At 39.5% G+C, this 22369-nt stretch overlaps 2 protein-coding genes and 1 pseudogene across 3 annotated transcripts; 1 reads left to right on the top strand and 2 right to left on the bottom strand.

The window, feature by feature from the left end:
• LOC125218675 (E3 ubiquitin-protein ligase MBR1-like) lies at positions 1 to 5089 on the bottom strand. 2 transcript variants are annotated; one of them, XM_048120395.2, is made up of 6 exons: positions 4906 to 5089; positions 2165 to 3853; positions 1140 to 1196; positions 826 to 909; positions 590 to 727; positions 1 to 321 (listed from the first exon to the last, which is right to left on the bottom strand). In XM_048120395.2, the coding sequence occupies exons 2-6, from the start codon at positions 3827 to 3829 to the stop codon at positions 190 to 192; spliced, it is 2076 nt and encodes a 691-aa protein (XP_047976352.2). In that variant the 5' UTR covers positions 3830 to 3853; positions 4906 to 5089; the 3' UTR covers positions 1 to 189. The 2 variants fall into 2 exon arrangements, with proteins under 2 accessions (XP_047976352.2, XP_047976354.2); XM_048120397.2 differs by lacking the exon at positions 4906 to 5089 and adding an exon at positions 4579 to 4853.
• A 1964-nt stretch (positions 5090 to 7053) lies between these two features.
• LOC125217554 (small ribosomal subunit protein uS9-like) lies at positions 7054 to 10779 on the top strand (annotated as a pseudogene).
• Positions 10780 to 15956: 5177 nt separating this feature from the next.
• On the bottom strand, positions 15957 to 19050 carry LOC125221255 (polyadenylate-binding protein 2-like). The gene is made up of 8 exons (XM_089063247.1): positions 18840 to 19050; positions 17756 to 17862; positions 17051 to 17686; positions 16888 to 16965; positions 16723 to 16812; positions 16460 to 16636; positions 16296 to 16391; positions 15957 to 16217 (listed from the first exon to the last, which is right to left on the bottom strand). The coding sequence occupies exons 1-8, from the start codon at positions 19048 to 19050 to the stop codon at positions 16014 to 16016; spliced, it is 1599 nt and encodes a 532-aa protein (XP_088919373.1). The 3' UTR covers positions 15957 to 16013.
• Positions 19051 to 22369: the final 3319 nt, after the last annotated feature.

Consider the following 22369-nt stretch of genomic DNA (forward strand, 5'->3'; position numbering starts at 1 on the left):
TAACACATTAATCAATATATTTAATTATTAGTAAATTGAGATCAAAACGTCTACCAAATAACAGTAATAGATAACGCTCGCCCTTCCATTCCAGGGCAATGCCACCAAGTGAAGGGTTTCATAAAGCATACTGGCCCGGGTTCGACTGTTCTTCATCGGCCGACAATCTAGAAAAAAAGTACTCTCCTTTCAAGTTCCCAAGGCCGTGTTTTTGCAGATTGGACATATGTTCTTCAGTATCAACCATTGCTTGATGCAACTTGTATGGAACTCGTGCTGGCAATCCAATATCCCAATATCATCTCCAGCAACATAATCCTCCTGATCAATGACAAAAAATAATGCTAGCCATTTAGAAGAAGTTAACAGCAGAATAATACGTGATTCTTCACAAAAATAACAGTTTTATGTGTGTTGCACATATTTTCCGTGCACACCCAAAAATGGCAAAATGAGATTATTTGTCGTGGATGGAGGTAGTATTATTTAGGTCCAAACTTAATTTGTGGTGAAATACTCAAACAAAATAATAGAAAGAATATTACGGATTTTGTGGGGGTTGTTTCGAGATTATAGACATGGCTCTAACCTGACAGATGCAGCATGGTTCCATCACCTGCGAGGCTTTAACTACTCCATGCTTCCGCTTTTTCAAAGAGTCTCGAATCTTTTTCTCACTCAGTCCAGTACTCACATTGCCTATTTGCTCCTGCAGAGCGAGTAATTCCTGTTGCACGACACAGATTTGGTGATAATTATGCACCAAATTTGATTTTGTTGATTGAAGACTAAGAATTTGAACATCCAGGATACTAAAAAATTCACCTCATAAGACATATTGTCAACATCAAGCCTCATATCTATGTTTTCAGCAAATTCATTGACAGAAGGATCAATAAGCATATAGTCCTGAAATAAAAAGGCGAGCGAATTCTGTAATGTGTCAATTAGATGCGATCACATCTCCAAATAAGATCAAGAGAATAATAAAATAAAATAGCAAGTATAGACTGGTCGCAAGATACTGAATTCCAGAACTAAAAAAAATGGTTCTAACTCGCAAAGAATCGTCATCCTATGGTAGAATCATTCATTGAGTAAATGGAAGGATGGGCTGTGAAGTAAGAAATAGAACAAACCTCATCTCCCAAGGAAACACCCCTTCGCATCGAACTCATATGCAAGACCTGACGAATCTGTTAAAAAAATAAGAAACAATAATCAAATAGGTGGTAGAACGAAAATTAGATGATAATTTCACATCGCTAACAGCTATACTCTTTCTCCTCTAATCCTCTTATATGTATACTCTCCAAGCAAAGATAGAAGTTGACGTCCTTGCAAAATGTTATCGAAGAGTTGACTATGGGATGGCATTATACGAGTAGATAACATAGTCCAGGTCCTCTCCATCCATTAATCATAAACTTCAATGGAAGCCTAGTACCTTCTGAATCTCCAACTTATATAGAAGCCAAGATATTTGAAGGTCATAAAGTTAATTCATAAGTCTCCGGTCCCCACCCAATCCCAACAAATATAATGATATATAAACTTCATTCAACGATCAGTATATTAAGTTATTAACTAGAGAATAAATAAAACAAACATTAGAGGATTTGAAACTTCTAACGCAGATAACCATACTGCGACCGTGAAGAGACATTTAAGCTAGCTCACAATAGTTAAGGTCCAAAATCACATTATAAAAAAGGAGAAGAAATAATATGAAAGCAATTTACTGATCACAAGAATGGAGGGTATGTTCCTTGTAGATACTAGATAGATATCTAGCAAGCCACTAATCATAACTATACTCTTGTACCAAATATTCAATAGTTTTGCCAAAGCAAAACCAGTTCAAGTACAGGTTAACAATCACCAAATAATTTAAGTTGAAAGTTCATATCTCAATATCACAGTTCCTGATCCAAGTCTATGAGCTAATTAGCTGGTATTTCAAAAATATTACAGATTCTTTCACAGTGGAACTTGAGGCCAACAGTGTATTCATTAATGGTTAATTAATAGATATGCTTACAAAGTAAGTGCCTGAAAACATCTTGTCCTTAGACAGGTTTCCATAAGCTGACAATCTATGACATACATTTAATCAGGGTTAACACTAAAATATGTAATAGGAAGTTCAAAGAAGGCTGCTTACCAGTCTGTGTCTGCCCTCAACAGCTGCTAAAACATTACGGCCATTAGTAGTACCACCTCGTGCATCCCTCAAGAATGATGATTGTCTTCGATCTGACTGATGCCTTGCCTGACTAAGTCTTGCCCTCTCACCGGATGATGCTGAGGCCTGAGGCAAAGGTGCAACTAGACTTCTCTGGTTCCCAGAAACAGATTCAATGCTTGGGAAAGGAATCCTATGAGCAGATTCTATCGATCTTTGAGGATTTTGTAGTGTCTGGTTTCCATGAGCCAACCGTGTAGCAGAAGGCAACTGCCCACCAGAATAACTTCTGGAAGATGCTGATGTTCCGGGAGTAAAACTCCCATCAATATGGTTTCGAAAGATATTTATTGCATCTGAAGCAGGACCAATCGCGAGGTACTCTGGCATATTTGAAACCGAGCTTCTAAGATTCTCTTCTTCACGTGCTCGGTAACCTCTTTCTCTAGGGAGCAACAAAGAACCAGATAAACTGCCATGTCGAGAACTGAGGGATTCATTCCATGGGTGATGATGTGTATGACCAGACTCATTTACATTAACAAAAGGTTCGTTTAGGGCATTGTTCAGATTCAACGGCAGCGCCATTGGTGACATCAGCTCCAAAGCATTAAGGTTTGAGATATGTTCCGACTGTGTTTGTGACGCATTCAAAGTCGAATGTCCAACAGAAGGGCCTCTAGGTGCATGAAATGGAATCGGCTCCCCAAGTCTAGGTCTTGACCGTGAAGCAAAGTTTCTGACCGGACTTTGTGTGATTCCTTGAACACTTGATGAAGTGAAACGTCCGGAGCATACACTACCAGTACCAACTCCCCTACTTGAATTCAGCTGTTCCAATCGATCAGTATTAAATGAACTTGTTGATGTAATTAAATTTCTTGAGGCAGTGCCACGGCCAGGAACAGGATGCTGCACTACACTCTCCTTTGGCTGGTTGGAGTTAGAGCATCCACCAGGGTGAAAGTGTCGTGAACTACCTTCAAGCGCCTTCCTCTTACAAGATGAACCCCAAGTACCAAGTGACGGAGCTGGTGCGTCATTATTTTCTATAGAAGGACTAGAAATAAACGAAGAAGAATCTAAATTACTGGAAGAATCATAACGGACCAGAGTCTCCTCTGCCCCAACGCGCCCAGATTCGTAAAGAATGCGAGGTCTCCCTCCCACTAGACCACTAGGGGAATTACTATTCTCCCTCAAATGCCTGTGGTTTGGTCTAAAAGTCAGTAGATGGGATGTGTCAGTCACTTGATTTCCAACATAACCAGGATTGATAGCACTAGAAGGTACGGGAGGCCCATCTTCTGGACTGATATCAGCCACAGAAGAAGTACCGGAAAAGGAATACCATGCCAACCTCATTTTTGAATCATCATCCAATATTTTCTCTTGCACATTATTTCCAGTAGAGCTGGACTCACCGTGGTCCCAGCCTCTGCTTGTCAGAACACGATTGCAAGGGGTACTCATGTGTCCAATACTTCCATCATGGGGAGCAAGCATGTGCTGCGACGATCTACTCTCAGCTGGACTGAGCCTGTTACCAAGAGAAGCTAATCGATCCACATAACTGTTAGGGGGCCCTTGCTGTGCGCCAAATGCTCCACAAAAAGAACCATTCTGATTTGTTTGCCCTTCCATAGCAGGAATCTCAAGACTTTGATACTGCGTTCAGGCCAACACACATGAGAAAACGTGTTAGAGGTTCAGTAAAGGATTGAGGTAACAAAATCACTCAAAAACGTAAAAAACTGCAAAGTTGCAATTACTTGAGAAAGTTAATCACACCATAACTTTTTCATTCTACAACCACTCTCTTAGCAATGAAGAACCGTAATGAAAATGTATACTTTTATCAACAACACATAATCCTATAAAACAAACCCTTAATGATGGTTTAACTTTGATTTGTTTCACAATCTTAAATTTCCAACGATGAGCTTGGTCCTTGAGGCAGGAGTCACAATGTGCTATAGTTTTGAAATCTATAATATAGTACACATTTAACTAGTACGCCATACGACAATAAAGCACCAAAAATTCAAGAAATCTACAATGCAGCTACAATACTCTACTATTGGAGATTTAACAAGCAAGGTGACAAAGGGACTATGAACATAAAGACCTGCATAATTACTTGAAAAAACAAATTCAGGCTACGGCAAACTACTAAGTGAAATATACAGGAAAAAGGTAGACTGGCGTTATAGATTACTACAATTTGAGGATCACAGAATCCAAATAAAATTACAAGTTTACAACTCAAAACTAAACGTTTCCAATCGCATACGATTTCCTAAACAAAAAAAAACAAGCAACCCCACGATATCAAATGAATAATTTACCAAACACCGTCCACTGAATTGAAAAAAGAAGAAGAAAAGTAATACCAAGAAATTGGGCAGAAAATATTAACAGGATAAAGAGAACGATCGGCGGATTGTTTTCCTCTCCGTTTTCAAATTTTTGGCAAAAGAAATTAGAGTCGTTTGGAAAATATCGCCGCAATTTTTTCCTGTAAAGTGTGATTCCTTTTTCGGAAAAAATAAAAAAAGAAATTCTTATATACGGTTTCAGACAGTGACACAGATATCCTCAAGAGAAGATGAAGCACAGGGGTTCATTAAAAGAGAATAACAATTGAAAGAATAATAGTAGCAGTTGTTAACTTAAATGTATTAAACAAATAAAACTGTGGATGTATTCGATGCACATACGCCCAATTCATAAATGCGTGAAAGAGAGAGGAAGAGCGGTGGTGACAGCGGAGTAAAATGAATGAGGGCGTCTGCATCTGCACTTTTGCAGTGTGATTCCTGAAGGGGAAAGAAAAAGGAACACTGGATTCGAATTTGTTCGGGAATCTATTGTAGAGTGAAGACTGAAGAGGCATCGTTTTTTTAATTTGATATTTGTACCTCTATTTAAGATGCATCATCTTTATTTGAATTTGTTATTTGTACCCCCTAATAGGTTTACAAAAACTTCTATTCAATAACTTTTATTTGTACCTCTATTTAAGGAAAATAATTTTATCATAAATTTACCAAGTACTACCTATAAAAGGATGAAAGAAAAGTTTGAATTATAATCAGTGAAAATGAGATTAAAGAATCAAATTCATTATAGTACTAAATAAAAGGAAATTAATTTTAATCGATGGACCAAAATTTAAAATAAAAATATTTTTCGTGAATAAGATAGTAAAATGGTTAAACTAGTTAGTTAATTTAATCAAAGCGTTACTACTCCACAAACACTAAACAATACTTCAATAGGATATGTTTTGATACTACCTATAATGCATGAAAGAACATTTTCTAGTCAAATTTATAAAGTTTGTCTTATAAAAGATGTCATATTTTATTTTTTAGAAAAATTATCTCTCATGTTAATATAAATATATTATTTCCTCTTTCTATTTAATACACAAAAGCGAGGCTCGTTGAAGCCTAAGCTTCTATTCACTTAGTTACTTTTTTTGCCTTATTCACATTGATTAAACTCTGTCTCGGTGAATGTATCCAAATAAACAAACACAGTTTCCTTCTTTCCCATCATTTCATTGTCTATAGTGTTAATTATAGAGTTGGATCCCATGTTGTGCTCCAACCACAGCAAGGGTTGTTGTGCACACACAAACATATATTTTATTAAATATTAAAATATTGCGATGGTGAGGCACAACAGCCCCTGCTGTGGTTGGAGCACAACAGGGATCCAACTCCGTTAATTACCTTGGAATTTCTCATCTCTTTTATTCAAATTGGTGTTTAGAGAGATTCCTTGTGGAGGTCATGTTTTATGATTTGATGAATTTGCCATCATAAGCATAGAGAGCTCCCTTGTGGAACGTCACCCATTTTAATTGCTCACTAAATTGGAAGGATTATGAACTGAATTTTGTACGGCAATGAAGCTTGTTCACCTTTCGATAAACATAGGAATCGTATTAGGTTTGAGCAATTATCCGTGATTTGCACAAAAGATCTATATGAATCGTCGTTGCAATAAGAATACAAATCTAACCTCTCCGCGGTCTTTGTAGGTTGCACTCAACAGCAAATTCAAATAGAACGAGAGGAAAAGGAAGTGAGTCCAGTAGCTACTATACAAAAATGAAAAGAGATCAAAGATAAAAGTTGAAATAGAAACATTAGATGAGGGTGTTAACACTCACCATCAAACGTAAAAGAAAAATACTACTCCCTCCGTTCCATAGTAATGGAGGCAAAACTTTTCGGCACGGAGATTAAAAAAAATTATGTTAGATGAGTTAAGTAAAGAGAGAATAAAGTGGAAAATGAAAAAGGTAGAGAGATGAAGAGAGAAAAAAAGTAGTAAAAGAGAGTAAAGTAGGTGTGGAAAAATGTGCTGACTTTTACTAAAAAGAGAAATGACTCTATTACTATGGAACGGACGGAAATGGAAAAACGTCCCTATTACTATGGCACGGAGGGAGTATGTGCCAAAACATTGATGTATCAAACTCATAAAAATCAGAAGAAAGAAAAACACATGTTTTTTCTTAGTCAGTCTTAATTTGTCGAACTTGATTTATTGTTCAAACAAGTTTTATGCATAATTTTATAATTTTAATCAGCCACACTTCTTTTAAACACGAAATGGCAAAATATATACTAGGGAAAAGTAGAGAGAGTGATGTTTCCATTTTAGGAAATGTTGCATTTTTAATGGGACAATCCAAAAAGGAAAACGTTGCATTTCTAATGGGATAAAAGGATATACAATGACCCAATGTATTTGATGGTAAAAAGCCCAAAAAGGCACCACATATGTATATCCGGCCCATATTAAAGCAAAACCTAATTACCATAGCTATCATTAGGTAAGCACATTCAAGCATGGCGACCCCAACCACGGAATCCGTCCAATGCTTTGGCCGCAAGGAGACGGCGGTTTCCGTGACTCACTGTCAAAATCAACGGTGTTCCAATCGAGCTGATTCAACCTGAAATCCTCCGCTACAAGGCATTCTAGCCTGTCCTCCTTCTCGGCCGCGCGTGGATATGCGTATCCGCGTGAAAGGAGGATCTACGCCATTCGCCAGTCCATTGCTAAGGCGCTCGTCGCCTTCTACCAGAAGTACGTTGACGAGCAGTCCAAGAAGGAGATGAAAGACATTCTCGTCACCTACGATCGTACTTTGCTCGTGGCTGATCCCCGTCGTTGCAGATTCCAGAAATCCTACCGTTAAAATGTTTGATTGGGATTTTCTGCTTTTTCCCCATAAACGATTTCAATTAATGTAAGTGGTAAATTATGACTATTGAGTCTCATTGCACGAGTTTTAAGAAATGTTAAAAAAAGTAGACAGAAAAAAGTGAGTGGAATATGGATCACCACTTGTATATATTAGTTTTAAATGAAATGTGAGTAGAATGAGTTAGTGAAAATATGAGTGAAATGAGTTAGTGGAAGGTGAGATCCTATTACCATTTATGGTAAAAGTGAACCGAGACTCCTATTCGCGGACGGACTAAAATAAAAAAAACAGGACTCCTATTCGCGGACAGAGGGAGTAAGTGGTAAATTATGACTATTGAGCTTGCTCACGATGTTTTAAGCTTTAGAGTTAAGAGCACGGAGGTGGACCCGGCTCCACTTTTACTCCTTGTCCTTAGGGAAGAGCACAACACCCACATCAGTGCTCTTCCGTAAAGACAAGCTCAAGGGTTCCACTATTCTAATATTCAATTTAACTTTAAATGCTTCAATTACTAAAAACATTTCTACAATATAAAAATACATTAAAATATAAAAATTATATAATTAAATCCTACAAAATAAAATTTACATAATTAAAATCGTAAAAAATAAAAATACATAAAAAGTGAATTTTGGGGGGGACAATTGAAAAATAAATTAAAAGTGTATAGAAAACGGATATAATTTATTGAGAAGTGGGAAAATATTTTTTTTATTAAAAAATGATTTTTAAATTAAATTCAAAATTAAAAAAAAAAGTTAAAAAAAAAACGAAATTGTCGTTGGCTAATCAGGAGCTGCCACGTCGTGCTGCTCAGCGGCACAAACGTGCTCTTATTTAAGAGCACCGCCCTGTCGCTGGCAAGGACGGACGGCATGTATTGGCGGACGAGCGGTGTCCCCGCCGCTGGCACGGACGGACGGGGCACCGCTGCGGATGCTCTTAGGCTCTTTTATCATAGCGCGATTCATATGCTTTAATGTTTAAATCCGACTCTCAAAGTTCACTTATAATTTAACCAATAATCAGGTATTCCAAAACTCAGTTTAAATGGGTTAGAGAAATTGGAGAATGAGAGCCCTTCTATATATGGTTATTTAGCCAACATAACTTCCATTCCATTCAGTTAGCATGTCTTCAAATTGTTTTTCAGTCTTTCACCTTGCCCTTTTGTTTTGTGAAATCGTGTAACAGGTATGCAGTGATCATAAACGGTGTTGTTACTTTGACATTTGTTTGCCCCCATTACTGATTTGTGTGTTCGAAAAATTCTCTATAGATTCACATTAGGGCATCCACAATGGGACGCTCTAAGCGACGCCCTATGCACCGCCACGTCAGCATTTTATCCTCCTCCTATTTCACCTGCAGTGGGGCGGACAATAGCCCGCCCTAAATATTTTTCTATTATTTGAATATTTAAATACTTCAAAATTTGGAAAACTAACTTCATTTCATTAAAATTCAAACATTACAATACGGAAAAAAAAACTACAATTTCTCAACGGCGGCGGTTGCGGTTCCAAACTTCTTCAATCATGTCGGTCATGAGCTGAGTATGGTCTTGTTGGTTGCGCATTGAGGCTTGCCGCTCTAAACCCCACCGAAGCCAGTTGGTAATCCTCGAGTGACCGGCGAGGTCGCCGTGCTGGAGCTAGATCCGGCTTCATCATCCACCCAATTGGTGACATGGCTACGTTCTTGTTCGACTATCATGTTATGCATGATGATGCACGCATACATGACGTCGGCGATGACTTCCTTGTACCAGAAACGCGCCGGACCTTTCACGATTGCCCACCGCGATTGGAGCACCCCAAAAGCCCGCTCCACATTCTTCCGCGCGGACTCCTGCTTTGCCGCAAACAAGACTCTCCTCTCACCAATTGGGCAGCTGATCGTCTTCAAAAAAACAGGTCACATAGGGTATATGCCATCGGCCAAGTAGTACCCCATATGATGTGTGCGGCCGTTGGCAGTGAACTGAATGGCCGGACCGCGACCCCTGCACTGATCGGCGAATAGGGTGGACGAGTTAAGGATGTTGATGTCGTTGTTTGACCCGGCTACACCAAAGTAGGCATGCCAGATCCAGAGGCGGTGGTCAGCGACGGCTTCTAGGATCATCGTCGGGTGGCTGCCCTTGTAGCCGCTAGTAAAATGGCCTCTCCAGGCCGTCGGGCAGTTCTTCCACTGCCAGTGCATACAGTCGATGCTCCCTGGCATCCCAGGGAAGCCGTGCACCGTCTCGTGCATCCGCATCAGGCTCTGGCAATCATCAGCAGTCGGGCGTCGCAAATATGTGTCACCAAAAGCCTCCACAACTAACTTACAAAATTTCTTCAGAAATTCGCGGCCAGTTGTATCCCGAACGTGAAGGTACTCGTCGAACATATCCACTGTTGTGCCGTAGGCCAACTGGCGGATCGCAACCGTGCACTTCTGCAACGGCGTAAGTCCGGGTCTGCCGATCCCGTCTTCCCGATACTGGAAGTACTCATCACGTCCCTCCAACGTGTGCACAATGCGGAGAAAAAGATCTCGGCTCATTCTAAAACGTCGGTGAAAAACATTCGGGCTCCACCTTGGATTCTCGGCAAAATAATCTGCGAACAGACGTTCGTGCGCTACGTCATGCTCGCGGGGGATATACGACCAACGTCGTATCGGGTGAGGGACCAGCGCCTCCGCCGCCGCCGCCTCCTCCCGCTGCATTTGTGCCAAGCATTCCGCCTTGGCTTCAGTAACGGCATCGAACAAGGCTCGAGTCAAGGTCCGTCTGCAGCCATCCGAGGTACTCAAATCGTAGTCGTCGGGATTCATTTTTTAGACGATGAGAGAGAATAATTGAAGAGAAATTGAAGAGATGTGAAATTGGAGTGTGTGAAATGGTAGAGAATATTAGTGTTTAAATAAGAAAAAAAAATTGAAAAAATTAAAAAAAAAAAAAGAAACGCGTGCCCATCGTCCGTGACCCATCGTCCGCGTCGTCCACTGTGGCGGACGATGCGATGGACGATGGGTATCCTCCGCGCATCATCCGCAGACGATATATCGGACGCGGACTATGATTAACCCATCGTCTGCCCCATTGCGGATGCCCTTACTAATTTTTTTTGGGCTGGACTAAATGGTTGAATTTGTGGTAAAATAGTGACTGAAAACAGTGCTAAACTAGTTTGCTGCAAATATCAAGAGCATGGTAATTTGGTACGCATTATTTTTATCTGGTAGGACTTAGGAGTATATTCTACGTAGATACCAATATTCTAACATGGATAGGTTTTTAATTGGCGGGAAGAAAATACATGACTTATACAAAATATTTCACTTTTGTTTTATATTAATACAAAAAATTTGAAGTTTATATAAATCATACAAAAAGTTTCATTCGTGCTTCAGTTTAGTACATTTCGTTATTTTTGTTTAAACGATGTTAACCTTAGATTTGTGCGACGCACAAACTACAAAACAATGATGAATTTTTTGTACCAATATAAAACAATAACAAAAAATAAACAATGATGAATTTTTTGTACCAATATAAAACAATAACAAAACTTTTGTAACAACATGAAACAATTATGAAATATTTTAAACTTCATATAAGTAAAAAGTTAACACTGTTTAAACTAAAAAATGGAATGTACTAAATTGAAATACGAATGAAACTGTTTGTATGATTTAGAGCATCCGCAATGGTGCTTAGGCCAGCCATAGGCCAGCCATTCTCTCCTCTGCCACGTCAGCAACACTAAAAAAACCACCTGCCACGTCAGATTTAGGCCAGCCATAGGCCAGTCATAGCCCAGCCGCAATAAAAATAATTCAAAATATACTACATTTACGGAATTAAAATTGCGATATACGGAATTAAATTTACGACACGTATACGGGAAAAATAATCCATTCCATTAAAAAAAAAGTACAAAGATTTAAAAAAAAAAGTACGTGATTTTTTTTAAAAAAAAAGGGGGTTCAACACCCGAGCCCCGCCACTCTCTACTCCTCATCGCCGTCGCCGTCGCCCTCCTCGTCGCCGCCGCCGTCTCCGCCGCCGCTGCCGCCACCCGTGGTATCTGAGCCCACGTCGGAACCCCCCAGCCGTGACCTCGCGATCTCTAAATCAGCACGCATGCTCTCGAGCATCTCGTAAAGAAACCTCTTCTCCGTGGGGTCAGTGGCGTTCTTCCACTCTCGGAAGACCTGTAACATCTGAGCCCGCGTAACATTTGGTTACGCGAATGGAGAGTGTACTCGAGTGGGGCGGCTGGGAGGGCGGAGGACTGGACCTCGCAGGGCGATAGGGGGGGTCCGCCCCTCGCAGCCCGCTGCGCCCGCTTCTGTCCAACCGGGCGGGGGCGACCAGTAAATGAAGGAGGGCATGGAAACTCCTCAGCATCCGGGGGGAGGTCGTGGGATCCGCCGCTGCTGCCGCTGTAGTCGCCGCTATAGTTAAGTCGCTGCTTCTTCGGCCACCCAGCGTCGCACCCCGCCCGGAACTTCTCCGAGTCCTTCAGCAACAAAAAGCACTCCCAGAAGGTGAACTCCTTATACTTCCCCTCCAAGGGGAACTGACTCGCGGCTATCCTCCGGGCGTCGTCCTCAGTCTGCCCACTTCTGAGCTGACGGAGGGTGTTGGCGTACAAATTCGCAAAACGGCCCACCGCGGCCCTGGTGCGCTCCCACCCCTTCCGGACCTCCTCGTTGCTGAAGTCCTTCCCGTGCGGGCAGTGGTTCTTATAGGCAGCCCTGATCTTCGCCCACATGTTGACGATCCGCTGGTTGTTCGCAACCAGTGGATCGTCGCACACCTCCAACCACCCCTTGGCCACCGCGGCGTACTCATCCTCCGCCCACTTCCTCCGGCCGGTGGCAGTGGGCTGCGATGACTCGCTGACCGCCTTGTCCTTCCCCTTCCCCCTCATCTTCTTCCTCGGCGCGGCCGGCGTCGCTCGAACGGGAGTATCATCGTCCCCGAGATCGATCCCCATATCATGCAATGACAGAAGGTCATCGCCAGAGAACTGCGTCTCCACCGGGGTCGACGTGTGAGACGAAGCCGTCAAAAAATCAAGCGAGGGCCGATATACCGCGTCCCCTCCCGGTGACCCCTGCACCCACCCCCCCCGGCATCCCCCCCCCCCCCCCCCCCGCCACATCATCCCCATCATCTGCTGCTGCATCTGGGGCATACCCCCCCCACCCGGGCGCTGACTGCCCGCCGCCCGGCATCCCCCACGGCATACCCCCCGGCATACCCCCCTGGTTCCCCCCATCGCCCCCCCCGGCGCACCAGCCATCATCCCCATCATCTGATTCCAAGGGATGTTAAATCCCCGGCCCATCTGCCCCCATCCAGATCCCACGGGTACTGTGGGAGTCTGAGAGCCGCTCGTCGCCGGACTGGACTCGTTGTTGTGATCCATCACTCGATGATGCTCTTGAACAGAAAGTTAGAGAGAGAGAAAACTCGTTAAAACAAGTGGTGCAAATGAAAATGAAACGAAAATCGCGTTTATATATGATTTAAAAAAAAAAAAAAAAATCGAAAATCGGCGCTGGCCGATCGGGCCTCCACAATGGCGGCTAGCCGATCGGCTAGCGTTTCGGCCAGCGACGAGCGATCGGCGAGCCCACGCCGATCCGCTCGCCGATTTTGCGCTGGCCGATTGCAATGGTTCGGCTAGCCGATCGGCCAGCGCGACGAATCGGCTAGCCGGTCGCTAGCCGACCATTGCGGATGCTCTTATGTAAATGGAATGTACTAAACTGAAATACGAATGAAACTCTTTGTATGATTTATGTAAGCTTCAAACTTTTTGTACTAATATGAAATGAAACATTTTTTATAGAGTTAGGTATTTATCTCTTAGGGAGAACTGTCATTTTAAAGCCAATTTTGCCGCTATTTACTGTACTGAACTTTGTGTGCCATTCTCCTAAAAAAAGTTGATTTTCACTTAGGTATTGTATTATTGTCTGATTAGAAGAATTATGGCTGTACATAAGCTGCGAATTTTGATAGTATCAACTCCGAGTGCTGAAAGAAGGTGGGATAGAACGTCTATATGAGACTTGAGGGTAATTTTGTTTCATGGAATAGTTATATTCTCTCCATTCCAATGAAGTAGATGCGTTTCGTTTTGAGCACTTATTTTGAAAAAAATGATACTAATAAATATTTAAAGTAGAGATACTACTTTTTAACTTTATTTTCTCCCTTTAACTATTTTTTCTTCATATTTCCTCAAAAAATAGATTAGTTTGATCATTTTGGACTGTTCTCTAAAATTGGATCAAGTCTAAATGCGGAAAGTTTTCAATAAATAATAATCATACGCGTCATTTCTAATATGGATCTCACAGTGTATTAACAAATCTTCTGCTACCTTTTCCTTCTACTCTCATACTTTTTTTCAATCTATCTCTTATTTTATTGCACATTAAAATCCGTGTCACTTATAAGTTTGTCTTATTTTTTAGGATGGAAGGGGAGTATATATATTTTTTTAAAGGTGATTAAAACAAAAAGCTTCTACTACTATTCAGTTTGGGGGAAGATAATGCTCTGGCTAGGCATTGCGAGGAGATCGACGACGAAGAGGAGATCGACGACGATTAGGAGTGTCATCAAATGGGCAGGACGACATATTCGTGGTTCTCAGATTGTTCAGATGGCAAAGAGGATTGCCCTCATGGCAACAGTGGCGATCATTTGGAGGACCCGAAACAAGATTATTTTTTATGGGAAAGCTTGGGACGCAGCTAGAGTCATCTTTGAGATCAAAGAAGCTACCTACAACATTTTGTACTCACACTTTCCATATGAGCAGGTTCTTCTCCACCTTCAAGACAGATGATGGAGTCCACAGGGTTCAGATGATTTGGTTCATGATGCTCTTCGAGTCACTCAAAAGGGTACTTTTTTCCCCCTTGGGGAATTTTATCCCATCGGGTTTTTTCCTCAAGGGGTTTTAACGAGGCCCGTCCACTCTGGGTTTAGATGGGTGACTTGAACTGTGTTCGTTCTTGTTTGGGGCTTGCCCCATGCTGATTGTTGCTTGGTCTTTACCTTGTTGTTCTGTACTAGCCGTCTTGTGGTTTTTTCCCTTGTACGTCCTCGGGTATGCCCGAGTGTATGATGTTAACGTTGGTTTGGTTCTATTTGATTATTTATTCAAAAAAAAAAAAAAAACTGAAGAGAGTACATTAATTACATTTTCCACATGTCTAGGAATTCAGGTTGCTAGTTTAACTTTGGTAATTTAATCATTCTTTATTTATAGTACTACAAATTTTACAAAAAATATAAATTGTTCGCATTTTGGTATATATAATCCTTCAAATCATAATACACCATAACGATAGATCCTAACCCAAAAATGAATTAATCCAAATAGTTCAATTCGATCATAATTCAATTTTATAAATCTCATTCGTCAAATCAATTACCTCCTAGTGTATATAATTTGATATTGCATTGAGTTAATAGGAGTATGAAATCCATATAATCGATATTGTTTCATAAGGAAGAAATTCTTTTCTTTTTGGTCTTTTATCCAAAAATTGAAATTTTTTATTCTAACTGAATCATCCAATTCATTAACACTAATTTCACTATCTTTTCGTCTCTCACTATTATTTCACCATTTTTTTTCATTTCTCTTATTTTACTAATATTGCATTAAAACTCGCACTCTTTCCAAAGTTCCTACTTTTAGAAACGGAGGGAGTATTTATTTTAGGGTAACGAAATCTGATTCCGTGAAGTGATTCAAAAACAGATTTTGGTCACTGATGGACTTGATTATGGTTACTTTCTTAATCTAAATAGTAAAATAGCTGTACTATTCTTTGTTTAAAAAATGAAAATGAAATCTGTCGAGATCAATTCGATAATCAATACTCATTTTCGTGTCTTTCTTATTAAATTTCGTGACAAATAAAACACATCCAAGAATCAATTAGTAAATTACTGATACCTTTACAAGAGAGGCCAAATTTCCCGTACAATAATAAATATGCTGCTGCCCACCATCACCATCTGAATGTGGGCATCTTATCTTATAAAAATGAAAAGCCATTATATTCATCTAAATTTTTTTAATCAATAATGGAACATTTCCTTGAAACTCAAATGATCAAATCTAAACACGTTTAGCAGAAAAAATTGGTCGTTTGCTTCTTTGTTTAATTTTAAGTCTAAATTAGGTGCACTTGATAATAAAATCTTTAAATGATCGATCATTCAAATCTCGTTTATTAATAGAAGGTAATTCACATTGCATTCTGTACAACTTAGGTGAATTTAAGGACAGAATCAGGATTGCACGAAATGAAGGATGCTGTTGAGGCTTCAACCAACTACTGTGTTTTTCATCTACTCAATCACCCATGCATTAACTCCCATATTGTAACTTAGACGTTTATAGTGGTTTAAGTTTTGCATATATCGTGACATTTTTTTAAATAAAGAATATATATTGATCTCAAGATAGTTATCTACCAAAACAAAGCTATAATGTCAAAAAAGAAATTCCAACAAAAATAAGTCAAAACCAAGCAGTTGCTGAAAAAGAGTGAATGATTAATTCAAGGACATTGAAACCAATTTCGGCGTTGAGAAGCATTGGCTAGGACATTCATAGCCTCCATAACTTTAGCTGCAAGGGATTGAGGTGATTCGAGCAAGTGCAAAACCTCGGTCTGATCCATTTCTAGAAGCATGCCTGTGACTTTACCCGCCATTACAGGCTCTATCACCTGAACCAGAGGGTATAGATACGCGCCCAACATCTGCACACACCGAAATACTTAGCTCAACAAGCCAAAGGCATAACGACTTCATGTATCAACCAAGAAAAAAATTCTTACATTTCTCTGATCATGTGGGGGAGCATTTGCAAGAGCAGATGCCAGAGTGTTCTGCGTTGGCGTGCCATTAGAGCTTCTGAATCCCCTCAAAGGCATCTGCTTTTCAGTAAGATAGTTATTAGTGATGGAGAGGTAAAGGAGAAGATACGAAAAGCAGCACTAACCTGCGGTTGCATCAGAGGATGAGCCGGTTGGCTGGTGGGATGCAAGAAATTTGGAACCATAGGTGCCTGAGGAGGTACAAACCCTTGCGGATAGACACCATTGCCATAAAAAAATGGGCGTTGAGGAGAGAGCGGAGGCACCATCATAGCCGAGTGCATATGACTAGAAAAGATAGACTGGTAAAGGAAATCACAAAATTGGTTTAGTCTTTGAAGTCAGTTAAATTAGACTGAATCGGGAAATAGCCTATAGAAAAGAGCACCTGCAACCGTTGGCGTCTAGCTTCCTTTCTTTCTGCAGTCCTAACATAAAAAGGCTTCCTTCCTATCATCTTCCCATTCATCTCTGAAATCTGCACTCAAAAAAGATTATATCCTTTTTGCTTATCTCGAGTAGTAGAGCGAAAAATAAGTGATTAAGTACTTACTGCTCTTGCAGCCGCTTCGCCAGTAGAGAAGGCAACAAAACCATACCCTATGCTTATGCCTCTTTTATCAGTCATAACCTTGGAGGATGAAATTTGACAATGAGCTATACGCATAGCAAGAGAAAAGCTAAACTAATGAATGGATCATAAGTTTCCAACTAACCTTGCACGACGTTATGGTGCCAAACGGAGAAAACAGCTCGTTCAATTTGTCACTGTCAATATCATCATCTATGTTCTTGATGTAGACATTGGTCACATCCAACGGTCTTTCAAGTGCAATTCGCTCGCGCTCAAGTTTAATCTCTTTCTCTCTATCGACCTTCTTCTTAGCTTTACCAACGAACCATTCCTTTCCATTGAATTCTCGGCCATTGAGCTCTTCAACCGACCTGGCTGCATCCGCTGCATTCTGAAAGTTGACAAATCCAAAGCATTTTGAACTTCCTTCTTCGTCTCGCATCACTGCCACACTGGTCGTTGACCCAAACTCTCCAAATATCGACGTTAGATCTTCTTCAGTTGTGGTTTCAGAGATGTTCTTGACGAACACATTTGTGAAGTTGGCCTCCCTCTCCTGCTTGCTGCGATAAGGGACTACATGTAGCTCTTTCCCTAGCAAAATCTCACTGTGCAGATGTTGGATAGCTGTTGCAGCAGATTCCTCGTGCTTGTATTGCACATAGCCATACCCTTTTGATTGACCGTTGGAGTCGGTCTCAACTTTGCACGACATGATCTTCCCATATGGACTAAAAATGTCGTGTAGACCTTTGTGGTTGATTGTTTGGTCCAAATTCTGCAAGAGAGTGTGATTCATTTACAAATGAATACTACTAACAAATATTGTTGCAGAATGGAGCAATACCTTAACGAATAAGTTGGCCTCAGTTTGAGTTCCTGCTCTCTTAAATGCAATCCGAACGCATTTCCCGTTGAGATGAGTGAAGTTGAGAGCATCCATCGCTTTTTCAGCTATTACCAAAACGCACACGTTAGAAGCAAATGTCATTAAATCATTCACGGAGGAGACTGAATTCAACTATTAATAGAATTTGAGAGAATTTTACCATGAGAAGTCTACATAAAGTCCATATGCTAAATTAGTTTAAGAGAAACTACTAGTTAGACCACCTTACCATGCATATCACTTAACTGTTACTACTTCCCTTCACTATGTTCAAAGACCCCAAAACACTTTTTACGTTATTCCTTATTTAAAAAACATCTACAACTTATCATCAACTACTCATGGATTCCACCATTTTATCTTTTATGCATCAATTTTTTTAATTTTAATTTTATATTCTAATTAAACTAAATTTTCAATATAATTTAAAGTATGAAATTCAATAAAAATACATTTAAGTAAATTCATAGCTAATATAATTTTTAAAAATTAATATACTAACAAAATTCACACACTAATAAAAATTAAAATTTAGAATTTAGAAAAAAGAAAAGATAATACTAGTAAACACAAAAAAAAAGAAAGTAAAAAAACTATAATAATAATAATAATAATAAAGCGCAAAAAATAGGAATAAATAGACAAAAGCAAAAAAATAATTGTAGATTAAAATTCTTGCGGAGTTTTGTTGAGTAACAAACTGAGTATATTATTTTGAGCTCATACTAATAATCTGCCTCCTCCTAAATCTGCCAATGTATATGGAGTAGTAGTATATTGCCTAGCCTAACTTAGTGACGCTTGTCTCTTAAGAAGGGGACTCTTGCGGGTCACGTCACTACAGAACGGGCTGGACCATAACTATTACTCCAAGAATTAAGATTCTCTTAGACCTAGATTGTAATCGTACTTAAAACAGAATAACATTAATCGTTGGTTTTAACTCCTAATTATTTTCAATCGAAATAAACAATAACTGAAGTTAGACTTAAAAATCCAAAGTTGAGAAATAGTAGAACAAACTTAAAATATAATCCAGTACCATCGTCAGGATTTGTGTAGTTGACGTAACCGTATCCGAGTGATTGCTGATTAAGCAGATCCATGCATAACTTGACGGAGACGAAGCCGACTGTTTGGTCGAAAAATCGCAGCAGCTCTTCCTCCGTCACGCTGCTGTCAAGGTCGCCAACATAAAGCGCCGATAAATCCTGCGGCATCTCCAGCACCACTTTCGCTTCCATGGCCGCCATATATATATAATCGTATTTTCTCGGTTATATTTATACAATTCGTAGAATGAAACAACAAAGGGCAACCGGTTATAATCCCAAATTCAATGATTACATGAATTCGCTCCTTTTTAAACCAGATAATTTGGAAGTAAGAGAGCGCACCGGAGTCGCGCAGCGACACTACAATCTGAGGGTTATATATACTTGATGGGAGCGGGGCCCACGCGTCCTTTTCTCTCTCTTAATATTAATCCCAACCTATATCTAATTAATTCAATATTACTATATCTAATAACACGATACGGGAGTACCTCTTGGTGTATATCATTAGAATATGGATGAATATTTATGTATAATCAAAATTATAATATTTTTTTTTATCCTAATAACATACTACTAATATAGTTTAATATAGATTTTTAATTTAGACGGCCTAGATTTCTCCTATACGAACGGTAAGCATTGCATTACAGAAGTAAATTTGTTGAAAAATAAGTGTTTACCGCAGTCCGAAAATCGTGCAAGTAATCTTTTTCATATGTTAAGTTTCCAGCTTCTATATAATTTCTAACATTGCGATGATTTTACTCTCTTGATATTATTTCTTTATCTTTTTTCTATTATTATAACAATATCTTAATTCGTTCACAATAATATTTTGCATCAAAACAATATGTAATCTGCATTACATATAAACTAGTTTTCCATTGCATTTTTTTTCAATTACAAAACTATACAAAACAATAATATTAGGTATATATGACATTAAGTTCTTAAAAATATTAGTATTAAAAAATTATCTTATTTTCTTCACAACAATATTTGCAATGACAAATTATATACTACAAGTAGTATAATACTGCAATGCAATATGTTAGAGTACATAATGCAAATCAAGTTTATGTTTAATGCAAAATATAGATTATTTGATGCAAATATTGTTGTGAACGAAATAAGTAATCCAATAATAATTTTAAACAAAAAAATGCCATATCTCAAAATTAGGCAAAATCAGACACTTCTTGTTAACTGTTAAGAGTAGTAGACTAGTAGTACAATTACTAGCAAAAAATACTACTGGGATTTAGAGAACCAAAAATTTCAAAGACCTAATAATGAGAAAAAAAAATGTAATGTAAATTTAGCTTATGTGTAATGCATATTACCGATTATTGTGTCGCGAATCTAATTGTGAACGAAATAAGATATTATTATAATTATATTAATTAAGAAATAAGATTGTAAGGGAATAAAATAATTGCATATTAGAAATTACAGAAAGCAAAACTTACTATATAATAATAGTATAATAATTTAGTGAATGTGAAGTCACTTATTTATAATTTGAAAAAAATTAAAATAAAACTTTAGATTGTGGATGTTCCAAAATAATAAAATGAGATATTATTTTGTGAACAAATAATTTTATCATAGACTACTAAGCATTAAATTTTAATTTAAAATATTTTTATTTCAATTGTGATATTTCTAAAATTAAAATATACAATATAATTTGAGTCTTAAAAATCAACATAAAAATTGGACACCTTCAGACACTAAACACACACAAACACATAAGTACTACACAACGTTGCACACAAAATGAACACAATGGATGCACAAACGTGTCACATCAATTATTTATATTTTTGTTGGATGTAGGACTTCCAAGAAGGAATATAAAGAGATAACTGAATCGAAATTACAAAGAAGATTCGAAACAAAGAAACTGAAAAGAGATAGCCGAGTCGAGGAGGCCTCTTTCCGCAAGACGAGATACGCCCCAGTAATGCTCTTCGGATTGGCGTTTCGCCCCAGAGATAAAACGGCTGCGTCTCTGGTGAAGCAGCACCGCTATCAACAGAGCTCCGGCGAACTGGATGGAGGAGAGGGCAGAGCTTCGACAGAAGAACAATGCAGAGGGAGGAGAGAGCGTATGATGCAGAGTGGAATCTAGTTTTTGTGTAGAGAATGCTAGAATGACTAGCCTATTTATAGGCTCAGTCCATTGTAGGGGTCAACGCAGCCTTGATGCCTGTCATCAATGCCAGACCGTAACGGTCGTCGGTTACGAGCTGTAACGTTCGGGCGTTACGAGCCGTTACACGCTCAGAGCTAGAGAGGCTGAGTCTAGAAACGGTGGACTATCACGTGTCAGCCACGTTGGCTTATCGCGTCATACTGACGAGGTGGCATCCCGCTTGGCTCGCTGACGTGGAAACGGTGGTGGTCTAAAAAGAACTAGACCCACTAGACTTGGGCCAAGCCCGCAACTAGGCCCAAGCACCAAGCCCACGACCAGGCCCAAAGAACAGCCCAATTGCCAAGATCCAAGGACACAGACACGGGCACGGGCTCGCGGCGGGGCGGGCGGCGCGCGCGTGTGGGCTCTTATAGCCCATCTTAGTCCACTATAATTATTACATGTAATAATCCTTCTTATTAAATACTAGTTTAATAAGGTTGTAACTTCCAATGTGGGATAATTAACTCTCTTAATTATTCCCTAAGCTTCTCTCATAGCTCATTAAGTTTGCAATTTTGCACAACTTTAATCCATTATTTCTCACTCACAGGGAATCGGATTTGAGAAAATAAATAACCACGGTCATCTACTCCGAACGTAGATCGACACTATATTATTTAATTTCACAAAATTAAATATCTCGTTGAAATTATAATTGGTCAAAAAGTTCATTGACCGGGCATAGATTCCAACAATCCTCCACATGAGAGGAAATAGCCAAATGCAAATGCATACAGACACAAGCTCAACCCTCGAGAGGTATATAAGCATAAGGATAGGTAGCTTTTAGCTTTGAACCTTCCATAGTTAACGCCATCGAATACACAGGTGGCCTAGTAGCGCGATGCTTTGAACTAGTCCCCCACGGCGTGCACCGAGACAATGGTGTTAACACTTAAACACCTCAACCTCATCCGTTCTCACGTTTTGTGTCCTTTGCGGCCTTGGACACCACTTTGGATTCATAAGTGTGTAATTTGAAGCGGCCACACTTCACACTTACATAGGTGATTCCTACTCGAGTATCTTGCCCTACTCGGTCTCTTTGAGAACTCAATCTCCTTGAGATCCTTAGAAATCATTAAAAGTCATAGACTTATCCTCACCACAAGGCAAGTTTTCAAACACTCTATTGCTCTCTAGGGAATAGATGTCGATGAGTGTTTCTCACGAACTCTCATAGCTTAGTTTTCCCATTGAATCAAGTTCTTGGGATCTCCAGTCATCATGGTTGGGTTACCACTATGACAATTCTTTAGTTTGTGGATTTCAAACCCATTCCCACTAGCAACTTATTCATTTGATCACGGT

This window comes from Salvia hispanica, chromosome 1 (genome assembly GCF_029641045.1).
Source record: "Salvia hispanica isolate PSC_SH4W2 chromosome 1, Shi_PSC_v1, whole genome shotgun sequence".
Classification (NCBI taxonomy): Eukaryota; Viridiplantae; Streptophyta; class Magnoliopsida; order Lamiales; family Lamiaceae; genus Salvia; species Salvia hispanica.